This window comes from Lycium ferocissimum, unplaced genomic scaffold (assembly GCF_029784015.1).
Source record: "Lycium ferocissimum isolate CSIRO_LF1 unplaced genomic scaffold, AGI_CSIRO_Lferr_CH_V1 ctg3437, whole genome shotgun sequence".
In the NCBI taxonomy this organism is placed as follows: domain Eukaryota; kingdom Viridiplantae; phylum Streptophyta; class Magnoliopsida; order Solanales; family Solanaceae; genus Lycium; species Lycium ferocissimum.
The window spans coordinates 26479-41778 of NW_026725402.1; the positions used below are offsets into that span (position 1 = coordinate 26479).

A 15300-nucleotide genomic window follows, 5' to 3' on the forward strand; every position below is an offset into this window, starting at 1 on the left:
TCTTTTACTGTCTTATTTTAAATAACATTTCATTTAACGCCTAAAGCATATTTCTAAGTTTTATGTTAAACGGCATTATTATATTTTCTTTAAAACCTTAGTAATATGTACAAACTATTTTCTTAAAATTTAAGCACTATATTTAATCTTAATTAACTAACCTAAGTTTGGCCGGTAAACCGTAGTTAGCGGATCCTAGAGGATGCCTAACTCCGTCCCTTTAGGATAATTAGAACCCTTACCTAGAATTAAAATTAAGCAGACCAGTAACGGAGGTTTAGTTAGCTTTACCTTAGTTAATAATTAGGTGCCCTAATTCACCTTAAAATCAATTAGGTGGCGACTCCTAAAATAAAGCAAAAAATAGGAATCTCCAATATGTTGTACTCTAATTTAGCCCGTTTAAATGGGGTGTAACATGTTGTTGTTGTTGAGCATCTAGTATATATGTATGTACAAAAAAATTAACCTTATATATACAACAGAGACAAAACCAAAAGTTTTAGCTTATGATCTGGATCACAATTCCTTTTGTTTATTAGATTCTGAGTTGATTATTTGTATCAACGAACTTTAACATAAAGACAAGGTTTGAGCTAAAGTTACTGCGTTTGCCGAACTTATAACCACCATGTGGCTCTGCTTTGATATATATACAATGTAATTTTCCGATCAAGAAAGTTCATCCGAACCTCCTACTATAGATCCCTCTTAACTCCGCATCCGAATGTATGTACATGAAAGTGCAGGAGACAACCTTATCTGAGACAAGGAGTGCACCATGCTAAACGGGCAAATGGATGCTGTACGGCATGTCTGTCCACTCCATGTTTTATATTTTCCTTAAATTATTTTCTTTTTTGTTGGTGCATTAACCTTAGGAAGATAAGGGAAGATGGATAATGTGTCAGTAGCATATACTCTAGCATCTTCAAGAATGAAGTTTTTATTTGTTTGTAGTTATTTGATTTTTCTCTTTTTGTTCTTATTCTATCTCTTAGCAGGTAAAAGGCTTTTGAACGGTTTTTATTATGGGATAACTACATAGCATAACTAACATTACTACATATTTATATTTAGTAGCTATAGTTTAAAATAATTACATCCCATAGCTAGTAATTATATGTTAAATACAACTTATAGCTATATATATATATAAAGTAAAATACCCCATTATCACATTATTCACTTCCAACCCAATCCTCCCATCTCTCTCTCTCCCCTCTCCCCCATCCCCCACCCCTGCTTTGCCGCCGGCCACCACGACCTTTCTCCGGCGAACTTTAACGGTCAGATCCGGTCAGATCTTCGCCGGACCGAAAATAAAAAAAAAAAGCTCACATTTCATTCATTTCATTCTCCTTTAGATATCCCAATTTTGCAGAAGAAAAGCTCAAGAACAAGGTTTTCTCCGATCCCGTTTTATGCCTGTTCCCTGCTCGATGTTATTCCACAATGAATCTTATTAAAGTTTTGCTCTGTTTCTTTTATGGAGTAGGAATTTGGTTGTTATGTCAACTTTTGGGTTTTAGTTTTACTTGAAGTTCAGTAAAAAGTCTCGCTTGGTTGTTATGTCATCTTGTGGAAATAAGCATTCTTTCTTGGCCGGATCTGACCAAAAATAAATTAGATCTTCACCGATTGGTGTTCCATCCTTCTCCGGCGAACTTTGACGGTCAGATCTGGTCAAATCTTTGCCAGATCTGACCGGATATACATCAGATCTTCACCGTCGACAAGTGGTGCTTTGTCGGAGTCTGGCCGAGGTGGATTTTCCGGTCAAATTCCGGTACCATAGCTGAAAAATCACGTTTCTTTTTCAGTGTATTCATTAATTTTTTAGCATACAATTCATTGTATTCATTAATTTTTTCATTATATTTGTTGTATATTTACCGTGTATACAATGTTTTTCGCTTGTATTTGTTAATTTTTTGGTGTATCTATGTTGTATACAATATTTTTACCAGATCGTTGTATACATATCGGAAAATATGATGTATTTGTGTAATTATTGGTGTATATGTATTCAGTTTTTTACTTGTTGTATTCATGAATAAAATAAGCCAATTTATGAATACAGATAATTATTTCATGAATACAGTGGAAAAAAATTTATTTTAGTCGTGAATACAGCGAAAACAAAAATTGAATACAACGAAAAAAATGAATACAGCAAACAAAAAAGTAGCTACGAGCTGTAAATAAGCAAAATGTTGCTATGTCAGATTTTTAACCCTTAAAATGTAGTCATTTATGAAATTTTCCCTTTTATTATTGTAAATTAAGACCTAAAGAAGGAACTAAACTAAGTCCAAAACTATTTAACTTAACCTCAAGGAGGAAACACCAACACCATGTCTTATAATCTAGTAATATTTGTGAAAGTTTTAATGCGTGTTTGATTTTTATTTTCGGTGAAAGTTTTAACGTGTGTTTGATTTTTGTTATCTTCCTTTTCTTTCCATTTTTGTGATTCCAATGTAATAAAAAAAATTGTTTTGCAGAAATGAAGTTATGTTTGATAACTTAATTTTTACAGAACTATCTTTGAACAAAGCATAATTTTTTTTAACTTTGCCTGAATAGATATAGTTTCAATGAAATCTTGCCATGCGAAATTAGGTCATAGATTCATTTTTATTTTTTTATTTTTTCGATTTCAGAATATTTTCGACCACTTTTTTATTACTTAAAGTGGCAAATGATAAAAATTAAAGACCTACAATTTGAGGGGTAAAACATTAAAACCACCCCAACATCGGGATATTCGTGCGAATGGCCCATATGAGACAAAGGGGAGTAACTCATGTAATTCGGTTTGAATAGTGATTGTTGGGCCAAGGAAGAGTTGCATCGTTATGAGAATAAATAGAAGAAATTGCTTCAATGGGCCACTTTTTGATTATTCCTTTAAGAAAATAGTCACTACGCTATAATTTCAATTGTCGCAAGTGAAACTCTATAACAATATTTTAGTGTTCAACTTGTAGAGTCTAAAATTAGCAGCTATTTTTCAAATTATATAGACTGAAAATTGACTGTATTCGCCGATTGTACCTTTTTGAAACATCTGTTTATTGAATGGTCATATTTTTATTTGCTTTGTAACTTACGGACTTTTAAAATCAGGGTTTAAGGATCTATTTTGAGCAAACTGATAATCTCATGAGAAAACTAAGATGACGGTCTAGAATAGACGATAGATTAATAATTTTATCTATCCCAAGAACTATATTTGCAGAACTTTTAAAAATATGAACAAAATCTAAATCATTTTTTTTTTTGCGCGGATTGGCCTTCTTTTAGGGTGGTCTTTAATTTTTGTCCTTTGATTAAAAAGGTAGCCAAAAATTTGCGAGATTCTTGGTTTGAACCCCCGCTCAGTCAAAAAAAAATCGCAAGGCAAAGTATGCTGGCCGTCTCCTGTATAGGTTCTATGTAACTTCGCCCGAATAGACATAGGTTCATAGAAACCTATACCTTGCAAAAATATTATTATTTTTGACTCTATTGGGTTTCGAACCCAGAACCTCGGGGTATTTTGGGCCACCTTTTTAAGTAAAGGCGAAAAATTAAAGACCAGTCTGTATGATAGACAATCGTGCAAATTGCCCAATCTAAATAGTGGTCTGTTGTCCATAATGGAGGCCCAAATATTATTGAGATAAATGACCCAAAATGGAGTTCAAGTAGTACCTGGCCCATTAATCCAAAAAAAAAAAAATATCCCCACCTTATCCCCTCCAAGCCAAAAAAATACAGTTGTATGTATCTCTATGTTTGTATGTAACACTTAAAGAAAATGGCACTTGCTACTTCTACATCCCTTTCACATGCAACTTCTTCTTTCATTAATGGTGAAACTAAATTATTATCTTCAGTTTCTCTACTAAGAAATCACCATTTTCATCTCCCTAGTAGTAAGTACATTCTAATTATATACTTAGTATTTACTACAACCCCTTATGATTTTACATTTCAAGATTCTTAATCTATCATTAATTTATCTGTTTATTTTTTATTCTTCCCCACTTGTGGGATTACATTGGGTATGTTGTTATTTTTCATTCTTGGTAACTTTGGGTATTCAGCTTAAGCAACTTTGATGCTTAAGAAAACTTATTTGTTTGTATTTTGAATTTATTTATTGAGTTTGGTTCATTTGTAGATAAAAATGCAAACTTTACTAGGATGCTTGTAATTTATGCATACTAAGCAGCTTGGTAACTTAGATATTCAGATTATGGAACTTTACTAGGATGCTGAAAATACTTGTTTGTTTCTTTATTTACTACAACCCCTTATGCAAGTCTTGATTTTTCATTTCAAGATTTTGAATCTTTCATTAATTTATCTACTTTTTTTTCATTGTTGGTAACTTGGGTATTCAAGATTATGCAATTTTGATGCTGAAAATAATTATTTGTTTCTTTATTTACTACAACCCCTTATGCAAGTCTTGATTTTTCATTTCAAAATTTTTAATCTTTCATTAATTTATCTACTTTTTTTTCATTGTTGGTAACTTGGGTATTCAAGATTATGCAATTTTGATGCTGAAAATAATTATTTGTTTCTTTATTTACTACAACCCCTTATGCAAGTCTTGATTTTTCATTTCAAGATTTTTAATCTTTCATTAATTTATCTACTTTTTTTTCATTGTTGGTAACTTGGGTATTCAAGATTATGCAATTTTGATGCTGAAAATAATTATTTGTTTCTTTATTTACTACAACCCCTTATGCAAGTCTTGATTTTTCATTTCAAGATTTTTAATCTTTCATTAATTTATCTACTTTTTTTTTCATTGTTGGTAACTTGGGTATTCAAGATTATGCAATTTTGATGCTGAAAATAATTATTTGTTTCTTTATTTACTACAACCCCTTATGCAAGTCTTGATTATTCATTTCATGATTTTTAATCTGTCATTAATTTATCTTTTTTTTTGGTTCTTGGTGACTTGGGTATTCAGATTATGCAACTTTGATGCTGAAAAAACTAATTTTTTGTATTGGGTGGATTATGGTTTGAATTTCTGTATTGAGTTTGGTTCATTTGTAGGTAAAAAAGCAAACTTTACTAAGCAGCTTGTAATTTATGCTTGCTAAGCAGCTTGGTAACTTTGGATATTCAGATTATGGAACTTTGATGCTTAATAAAACTGATTTGTTTGTATTGGGTGGATTTTGGTTTGAATTTCTTTATTGAGTTTGGTTCATTTGTAGGTAAAAATGCAAACTTTACTAAGCAGCTTGTAATTTATGCGAAAAGATTATCGGGTTTGGAGGAGGCCTTGAGGATTAGAAGGTACGTTGTGTTTATTTGGGTTTCACTTTGTTGTTTTAGCTCTGTTTCTCAAGAATTTAGATTGCATATACTTCAAAAAGTGATTAAAATTAGTTACTGATATTTAGATGTGTGCTGCTGACGGTTGCATTTTGCTCTATTACAATTAGACCTCTTTATAACAGTCATCTCCTATAACAACCAAGTTTCCTTTGGAACCGATTTTTCATCTTATGTTATATTACATGTTCTCTATAACAACGTTTCGTCACCACAAAATATTCAGACAAACGACGCCGTTATAGAGAGGTTTGACTGTATGTATACCTATAAAATTTCCATTCCTTACCACATTGAAGTCCAAGTGCCTTTGGCTCAGATCTTATATTTATGTTAAACAAATCATTTAAGATGTACGAATAATCTATTCAGAACTCATTAAGCGAAAAGAAATTATAGTCCATAACCCATAAACTAAAGAACCTGGCTCCGCCTATTGAACCTTGTGGGAAAGTAAATGCATTGCTTGTGAATAGAGAAGATGGAGCACTGCAAAATGATTTTGTTATCAAATATATCGAACAATTTTGCTATAGAAGGTACATATAACTAGTCTTTTTCTTGTGTACACATTTTAGAGCCCGATTGGATTGGCTTATAAGTTGCTGAAAACAGCTTATTAGCTGTTTTCAGCTTTTTTGAGTGTTTGGCTGGTCAGCTTAAAGCCATTTTATGCTTAAAATAAGCCCAAAAAAATAATTGGGCCCGTTTGGCTTAGCTTATAGCTGAAAACAGCTTATAAGCTGCTTTTTTTAAGCCCATCCAAACAGGCTCTTAGTGTTGGAATTCATGAAAATCTCTCCGAATTTACTAAGTGTATAATCTTCTTTTTGATAAGGCTTATTAAATTGAATACCGTCTCAAAGTCATGTTTTATTCACAGATAAAAATCCCCATCCTGTTTTTCTTTTTTCTCTGGATTCTTGGATAAAGGAGAAAAAGAAGAAAATAACGACATGGTTTAGTGATATATAGGGAACGCGAGCTTCGTGGTTCTACCACCGCAAAAAGAAGGCCACCTTTAAGGCGTGGAAGAGTATCACAGCGGCTTCCCGTGCCCGATGACATACCAAAGCCTCCATATGTAGGTTCAAGAGAGTTACCAGAAATTGCAAAGGAACATCAGATCCACGATGCTGAAGGCCTAGCTCGCATGAGGGCTGCATGTGAGTTGGCTGCTCGGGTGGTTGACTATGCAGGAACTCTGGTTAGGGTGAGACAGTTTGATATCCATCTTAATTGATAGTCATCAAGGTTATTATCAATTATACTTGTCTAGCATATGTCCAGCTGTTTGGTAGGATAATTCACGCTAAATTAACTTTGACATGTTTCAACTCGTGTATTTGTTAGCAAATCATACTTTTGCCTGTTCTACTTCGCTTATGGTATATTCCTGTAGCTGACCGCACGCAAGGGTGTGGCCTAGTGGTCAATGAAGTGGCCTGAAAACTATGAGATCTCAGGTTCAAATCCCAGCAGAGACGAAAATACTAGATGATTTCTTCTCATCTATCCTATCCTTGGTGGACAGATTTACGTGGTACCTGTTGCAAGTCGGAGGTGGCAAGTATCATGTGGAATTATTCGAGGTGCTCACAAGCTGGCCCGGACACCACAATTATCCAAAAAAAAAAAAAAAAAGATCTACCTGTCCAATACAGAGAGGAAGCCTAAGTTTCCTTGAGAATCATGCTTAATTCGAGTAGTTATACCCTATACTCTATTGGCCAGAAGAAGGACATTTCAGATGTTGTGCTCCGTATAATATCATTGTTTTCAAAATGATCATAAGAGAAAATACAGGGAGATATGCAATTTCTAGTTTTAGAAAGCTCAGTTATAAGACAACTAAACTAGTTTCTTGGTATCTGTACTGGTGGGAAGTAGCAAGTACCCCATGAAATTAGTAGAGGTGGCAAGAATATTAGATCATATCTTATTTATCCATGAGATTCTTAATTCTTCTTTAAAACCGTTGTAACAAATATGTGATTACTTGTTTTTTCCTGAATCTATCAGCCTTCAGTTACGACAAATGAAATTGATAAAGCTGTGCACCAAATGATAATCGATGCTGGCGCTTATCCATCTCCCTTAGGTTATGGGGGTTTCCCAAAGAGTGTGTGCACATCTGTCAATGAGTGTATGTGTCATGGAATACCCGACTCACGCCAGCTACAGGTCGTTACATTTTTACCGTTCTCTTTCTTAAACTTTCCGTATGTTTATTCAGGGCAAACCTTAATATACTGTGCAGGATGGAGATATAATAAACATTGACGTGACAGTTTACCTGAATGTAAGTTGTTGGTTCGTCTTCTGTATTGTAATTGACTACATATGCTATCTGTTTTACTGCTAGCCGATCTTTACCGTACTTAGGATTAATAGCACTTTTGGTTCCTTAGTTATAGTAAATTCTGATTTTAGTCCTTATAATATCTCATTAAGCACATTGAACCTTCAATTACCTGAAATGTGCATTTTTTATCTCAATCACAAATTTCCTGAAGTATTAATCATTTCACCATTAATTACCCGTGTGTTAGGTTAAACTTGTAATTTTACTCTATATTTGAGGGTTAAGTACTTCTAAAAGTCGTCTAATATCCGACATAAAAGGACCAAAAGCACATATTTTAATTAATTGAAGGTTAAGTGTGACAAGTCATATCTCACAAGGACCAAAATCATAATTACTCATAACTGAGGGACCAAAAGTGCTATTATCCCCCCGTACTTATTTAGAAGGACATTTGTCTTCTCTTGAAAGTTCTGCTGTTGGATTCTGAATGAACCTTGTAAAGATCATTGCTTTGTTCCTTTCTCAGGGTTATCATGGAGATACGTCAAAGACCTTTTTCTGTGGCGACGTGAGTGAATCCATAAAGCGGCTTGTTAAGGTATAAATTTCTTCAATTTGAAACTTTCTGGTTATTTAGTTTAACATTCGATGCTCGTGAGGTTGCCTATGCCTGTAATTATCCTACTGTGGCAGGTGACTGAGGAATGCTTGCACTATGGAATTGCTGTTTGCAAAGATGGCGCTCTTTTTAGGAAAATAGGAAAGAGGATCAGGTAATTTTCTGAATATACTATTATCCTGATTATTATTTTGGTGATTTGGATATTTTGAAGCTTCAGTGATCTCTCTATTTCGAAGTTCCTCTACATGCCTAAACAACAACACCAACAACAACATACCCAGTGTATGCCCACAAAGTGGGGTCTGGGGAGGGTAGAGTGTACGCTGGCCTTACCCCTACCATGAAGGATCCTCTACATGCTTAACTGTTTCTGTTAAAACAAATACGAAAACTTTTAGTCACCACTGAAAAATGTCAAACCCTTTGTTATACACAAGTGAAATTCACTTCTTCAGCTGAAACTTTGAATAATTTACTGTGATATTCTTAAAATATTGCTGTCAAACAATTAGTACCATTTCTTGTGATATGTACCTTGTTTTTTTTTGTTGACACTCTTTCATGGACATTTAACTTTCTGGACTTTGGTTTCAGTGAACATGCTGAAAAATTTGGTTATGGTGTTGTGGATCGTTTTGTTGGACATGGTATTGGGACAGTATTTCACTCTGAACCACTCATATTTCATCACCGTAAGTCACTCTCTTTTTTATCGAATTTGACATTTACTACGGCACTTCTGTTCATCCAGTAAAAGTTCTGAAAGTGGTGGAAGAGTTTTGTAAGATTGATAATGGGTGACAAACTTTGATAGTAATTGACTTAATAGTAGTGAGGTGAATTAAATTATGAAGACCATCACTGTATGGCCTTACTTTTCTCTAAAGCAAAAAGTTGTTTACGTATATATGCGTACATACCTTATATAGAATGCTAATAAATAAATGCGCCTTTAATTGCATATCAATTGAGTTGGAAGTTCTGCGGATCATTGGAATTTCTATACTGGATCTTAGAAAAATCTGGGTTAGCTCTCAACATCAAGCTATAACCATATTAAGAAAGTTGGACGAAATCTCGTGTCATTCAATGTTAGAAATATTTGTCAGTTACTTTTATGGCACAAATTGATGGATGATTGCATGCTCTCTGCTTATGTTAAAAATATAGAAAATAACAAGATGGATTATAGTTCATTTGAAAAGATATCAGTTCTTGTAGACATTCGCCCTTTAAATTGAATATCACTTCATAGTGAAAAGACCGATTCATCATACTTCTAAGATCACCCTTTTAGTCCATTTTTTTCAAAAAATGGATATCATGATTTTTGAAGTTGCAATCTCTGGGTTCTTAAGTTCTTCCAGGTCCCCTTGTTCATCTTTAGTTTCTTTCTGGTTTATATAAAGGCCCCTTGAAATAAACACATATCTTTATATTTAGTAATTACTGTCTGTCAACGAAGATCCTTGATACAGTGAAACAGAGAAGTAAAACACAATTTAAATACATCCCCCGAAAATCAATTTTTAATGGATATAATCAAATTTTAATCTTTTGCTGTATGCTCATTGGACCTTGTTCAAGCTTGATTTTTTAATTTTTCCATTACACTGAATATCTTGTTTATAACACGGACAACTTTTGTTCTTCGACATGTCATATTGGTACTTCCATAAATTGCTAATTGAAAAAAAAAAAAAAAAAATAATGTTAAGTTTTATACTATGGAGTACTTTTTAGGTCTCTAGTTCATGCTATAGCTTTAATCAATTATATTCGACAGACTGCAGAATGTGAAATAAGATATTCAATTTGTATTATTACTGGCACCCCTTTTCCTAATGTAATTCTTATCGGCAGGTAATGACAAATCTGGCTCCATGGTTGAAGGGCAAACATTTACCATTGGTAAGTGCATTAGGATAATGCTTATATCATAGAGTTGATTTCAGAGAGTGATCAAAAACCACTTCTATCTGGGAGAAAATTGGAAAATGAACTGTTATAATTTTTCAAATAAATAGAAAATGTGATTTGTTGACGTATTGAATATAGAATCAACACAGTGCCGAACTGCTAATATATTTAGACATTTGTCAACTCAATAATGTATGCATAGCTTTAACTGATTAGCATCTTTTGCTGATTAGCTATATGTTTAGTTTAGACACAGATGTCTACCTTATGATTTCGGTACGTGTCAAGGGCCTAAACGCAGAACTATAATTCCTCAAAGCTAAATCTATGGAATAATTTGGTCTTGCTACAATTTAGCAATAGTTCTTCAACATTTTGCTTTGTGAGGGTGCTAAGTCACCATACTAGTGGTGCTTGTAACTTGAAAGTGACACAATTTATCGCACAAGAGAAAGGTTGTGCAACTTTTCTTTATGTGCTCCACTCTATTTCTCATTCAGTCTATTTTTCCAATTCTCTTTGGATAGCGGGGTGTCGGGCCAGTTTCTGCACACCTAGACTATTCTATCGGGTACCAGTTTGCCCCTATCAGTACAGGTACCTGATAACTCGAGCCACCAAGGCTTAGGCTGATAGGAAGAAATCACTTAGTATTTTTTATATCTATTTTTCCAGTTATCTTTGAATAACGGGTGTCTGAGCCAGTTTTTGCACAGCTCGACTATTCTGTCAGAGGTATTCACAACACTCATTAGTATAGGTACTTGATAACTCTGCACACCAAGACTTAGGTAGATAGAAAGAAATCAGCTAGCATTTTTTATATCTATTTTTCCAATTTTTGCAATTTGTTTATGAGTTAAATCAGGAAAATGGACAAATCAGTTGTGAAGGCTGAACATGATTGGTTACAATAGTTCCTTTCTAGACTAACTTTCTATGCCATGTATATACTTTTATCAGTAATCTGTTTTTTCACTTTCAGCAAGTGAGTACTATAATCTGCATCACTCTATTTTGTATTTATTGCAGAACCAATTCTCACATTGGGAAGCACAGAATGTGTAACATGGGAAGATAACTGGACAACTCTGACTGCCGATGGTAGCCCTGCTGCTCAGTTTGAACATACTATTTTGATTACAAAAGCTGGTGCAGAAATTTTGACGACTTATTAGTTATAGTTTACTTTTAAGTTAATTATGATTTTAGTTAGTGGTGCTCATACCATAATTCTTGTGATTGTGGCTCCATAATAGGAAATACAGACATGTATATAGATCAATATACATGTAATCTTAGGAAATAATGTCCTTCACAACACCAAGGATTTAAGAGTAGTACTCCCATCTGTTTCATTTTTGGTGAGACTCGTTGCTTATTGCTCTGCTGCAAAAAGAAACAATTTAAATTTAGATTACCCATTTTACACTCACGGAATGTTTTTATAGCAACAAATACGTCATGGTAGGTTTAAGATAACATTTAAAAAAAAAAAAAAAAATCTTAATCTCCGTGCCAAACTATAATCTCATTTCAGTTGGTGGTTGTGATTCTAAAGTGTTTGCTTGAACTTTTTAGTGTGGTGTAAGGGTAATTATAGAATTGGTTAAAATGCATTACCTTCTATATGTATTTTTTGTATCCATTAGAAAGATCCTTTCAGCCACCATTAAATTTATATCTAGTTCATGGTCTTCCTTGTTTACCATGGAATCACAATGGTATAATTCCTCCAGCATTGCAGATTTAAAATACCTGGACATCTACATGTTGGTTTATTTTCAAGCGCTTATTATTTGAGATTTGAGACAAATTCATTAATTAATAAAATTTCCACATCAACTGAGTTTTCACTCTTCTTTTTGGCAGTCATCCTTGTGACCCCTATCCCTACCCCCCTTTCCCCACGCTCTCTTTCTTCAAAAAGTCCCAATTGTTGAAGCACTTTTTTAAAAAAATATTCCTATTTTAATCATCCTATCCACCAAAGAAATAAAACAAATTTCCAACCTTCGGTTTAATTTCATGCTGCAACACAAAATGATACATACAAGGAGCGTTTATCGATAGATTTAACTTTATATAGAAGCATGAGAAGGGAGCAGATGGAAAGAAAATGTTACATTGATGGGATTGATGATCAAACATGGGGAAAGAAAAGGCAAGAAAGCTTTGGGGTGCATGCATGCAAAAATGAACATCTAAAGATGGCTGGCAGCAGAAAGGAATGAGTGATCAAAAACACTAAAAAGAGTTAAAAATTAAAGCTAAAAAGGCCATGATGGGATGGTAAAACTGTACAAGAGTAAGCAATACCATGAAAACGCGGATGCATGATTTAAACTTTATCGATCAATTTAAGAATACTGAATTCATTGTATATAGTTTTAAAAGCATGTTTGGATCTATTAGTTTTTTGAAATTTTAGTTTATATATAAATTTATGCTCCACGTCGAAGGTACCCTGTGCCGCAACGGTGCATCCGCCTCATTAGCACATTATTTGAATAGAGATGTAGGATATAAGCTTAGCTTGATGTGTTTGACCTGTAAGATTTCTAACACTGAATTCATTGTACTTTTCGAACAGACCCGTTGCATAAGAGTTGAATCCGGTTTTGGTTAGGATTAAAGAGCCGTGAGGTAGATGGGCCGGTAGTGACAGAACTATTCAGTGAAAGCGTCCAATTAAATGGCTTCACACAGAAAATTATACTACAAGATTAGTAGGCTAAAAACACAAGAGAAACTTCTGATGTAGTGTCAAAGGCGGTTCAAAAATTATTTAGATCATATGTTCAATTCTCATGTGTTGTAAAATTTTTGAGACATAATACAATTAAAGTAATTCAAAAAATATTTTATCTGACATATTAGGCTTTTGAATGAGTTAGTCATATATTTCAACATGGTATCAGAGCAGATACAGGTCCTGAGTGCGATTCTCACCTTATCCATTTTTCCAAAAAAAAAAAAAAAAATTATACGTACTTGATCTCCTGAAAAAGGAATTAGGCTCGCACGTGAAGAGGCATGCTGAAACATCATCCAATTAAAGTTGAATACGTATGCGCACCCTTAAATTTGTCCCTTTTTTAAAAAAAAAAATTAAATACCTAAATTAAGAACAATACCTCTTGAATATCAAACCTAAGTGTAAAACGTGTCTATTAAAACAGAGTTTTGTAGGGTGGGGGTGATAGTGAAAAAGAGAGGAATCAAGAGCTTGAAGACTGAAATCAAATTATGTATCTATCTGTTTTTTGTTGTTCTGAAAAGGAAAAAAGTAGTAAGAGCAATAATACTTTGGGTGAAACCCCAAAAACAGCAACTTCCAGTGGTCCATCGTTTACCCATACTGACAAAAGCTCTCCATCAGTGTTAGTAGAACCTCACTGAGAAAAAGACTCACTCTCAGTACTCTCTGAGACAGACTCACAAATAAAAAACCTTTATCGGTCTCAATTTATGTAATGCACATCAATAAGGATTGTAGTGGTATGAATAGAATTTCTTCACCTTAATTCGAGGTTCAGGTTCAAGTTCTGGGTATGAGAAAATTCCCGTTACGGAGCATTTTCCCCTTTAATGGCCTTACACGACCCGAATCTGGATTAGTTAGCATCCCACAGGGGTATTGGACATCTGGTGAGAAACAAAACAATAAAATTTATGTGATATACTTTCCTTTCTAGTTTGTTCCGGAAAAATGATATTTTTGTATATTTAAAAATAAAACTTATCATTTTACTATTAATGAGATAATTTATAGTGACACAATATCTATTACTCCCTCATGTCCCAATTTGTGTATCATAGGTCGCATTTCGAGAATCAAACTTTTTAATTTCGATCGTCAATTCATACATAGAATCTTTATATCTTTTTAAAATAAAATTTATATATTTGGAACTACGTAAAAAGTGATGTAAGTCACAATAATTATCCGTTCAAAAAATTTAGAAGGCATATAAAACAATCGCGATCAAAGTAAAATTCGTTTGACTTTCGACATCCAGACATCGCTCCATAAACTGGAACGAAAAAAGTATTTATTTTAGATCACAAACTAAAAATAATTCCTTTTTTTTTACTTAAATTTTATGTTCAATCAAGGTGCATCGCATGAATCGGTTGATTACTATAAGATGGACTGAGAGAGTGAGGGCTGTGGCAAATGCAATGCACAGCTAATCAACAGTGCAATTTTCTGAAGACATTTCTGACTATCAAGTCTCTGTCTGTTCCCTTATTTTCAGCTTTAATTTTTGCTGAATTCACTTTTAGATTCTACTACTATAACTACAACTGCTATTGCTTCTGAATGACAAAAGAGACAACTCCATGGTTGGCATTTTCAAAAAAATATGAGATAAGGTCCCGGTAGTAGAATCATACTCTTTCTCTAGCATAGTTCTGTTTTTATTTAAAAATCTATCTTAATTTTTCTTAGTGATGTTGAGAAAGAGGTAAATGATTATCCCTACCTTTGTCATATTTGATTCTTGAATCTAAAATTTTGGTTACCCATGACTGAGACGGTGTCAGAAATTCTAATAAAAGGGGATTAAAGAAACATAGAGTGGTAACATCTTGAGATTATATTCAAACTTGCGACCTAGAGCCATATTTGACCTATCTATGCTATTAAGTAGAAGCTTTTTTTTTTTTTTAATATATCTAGGGAATTCAACAACAAAACAAAAAAATGTTTTCACGCGGTATTATCTGCTCAGTTCAATAATTTGGTGAAAGAAATTCAATTGAACCTCTTCGGACAGTATACCCATGTTTTCATTTAAAACTTGATAGTATGTATTAACATGACACATCATGAAATCACAAGCTAACAGAGTTACACATGTATGTTTGCTAAAACATTACATGTAATTTTGCCAGACACAAATCTTCAATCAAATTATGCAATTTGACAGTTCCAAATTTTAACATTAATTCTCAGATACAACCTGGTTTTACTAACACTCTTTGTCCTCATCATCCCTTTCCCTCACTAGAGGACATATGCACACAAAAAAATACATGCAAAAGAAGCCAAAAAAGTCCTTAGTCAAATCCTGTTTTTCTGCTCTCA

At 33.5% G+C, this 15300-nt stretch overlaps 1 protein-coding gene across 2 annotated transcripts; it reads left to right on the forward strand.

The window, feature by feature from the left end:
• The first annotated feature begins 3742 nt into the window (after positions 1-3742).
• On the forward strand, positions 3743-11567 carry LOC132044060 (methionine aminopeptidase 1B, chloroplastic). 2 transcript variants are annotated; one of them, XM_059434547.1, is made up of 10 exons: positions 3743-3923; positions 5235-5316; positions 6331-6568; positions 7378-7539; positions 7616-7657; positions 8190-8261; positions 8357-8436; positions 8880-8977; positions 10149-10196; positions 11238-11567. In XM_059434547.1, the coding sequence occupies exons 1-10, from the start codon at positions 3806-3808 to the stop codon at positions 11381-11383; spliced, it is 1086 nt and encodes a 361-aa protein (XP_059290530.1). In that variant the 5' UTR covers positions 3743-3805; the 3' UTR covers positions 11384-11567. The 2 variants fall into 2 exon arrangements, with proteins under 2 accessions (XP_059290530.1, XP_059290531.1); XM_059434548.1 differs by having other exon boundaries at positions 3765-3860.
• The last annotated feature ends 3733 nt before the right edge of the window (positions 11568-15300 follow it).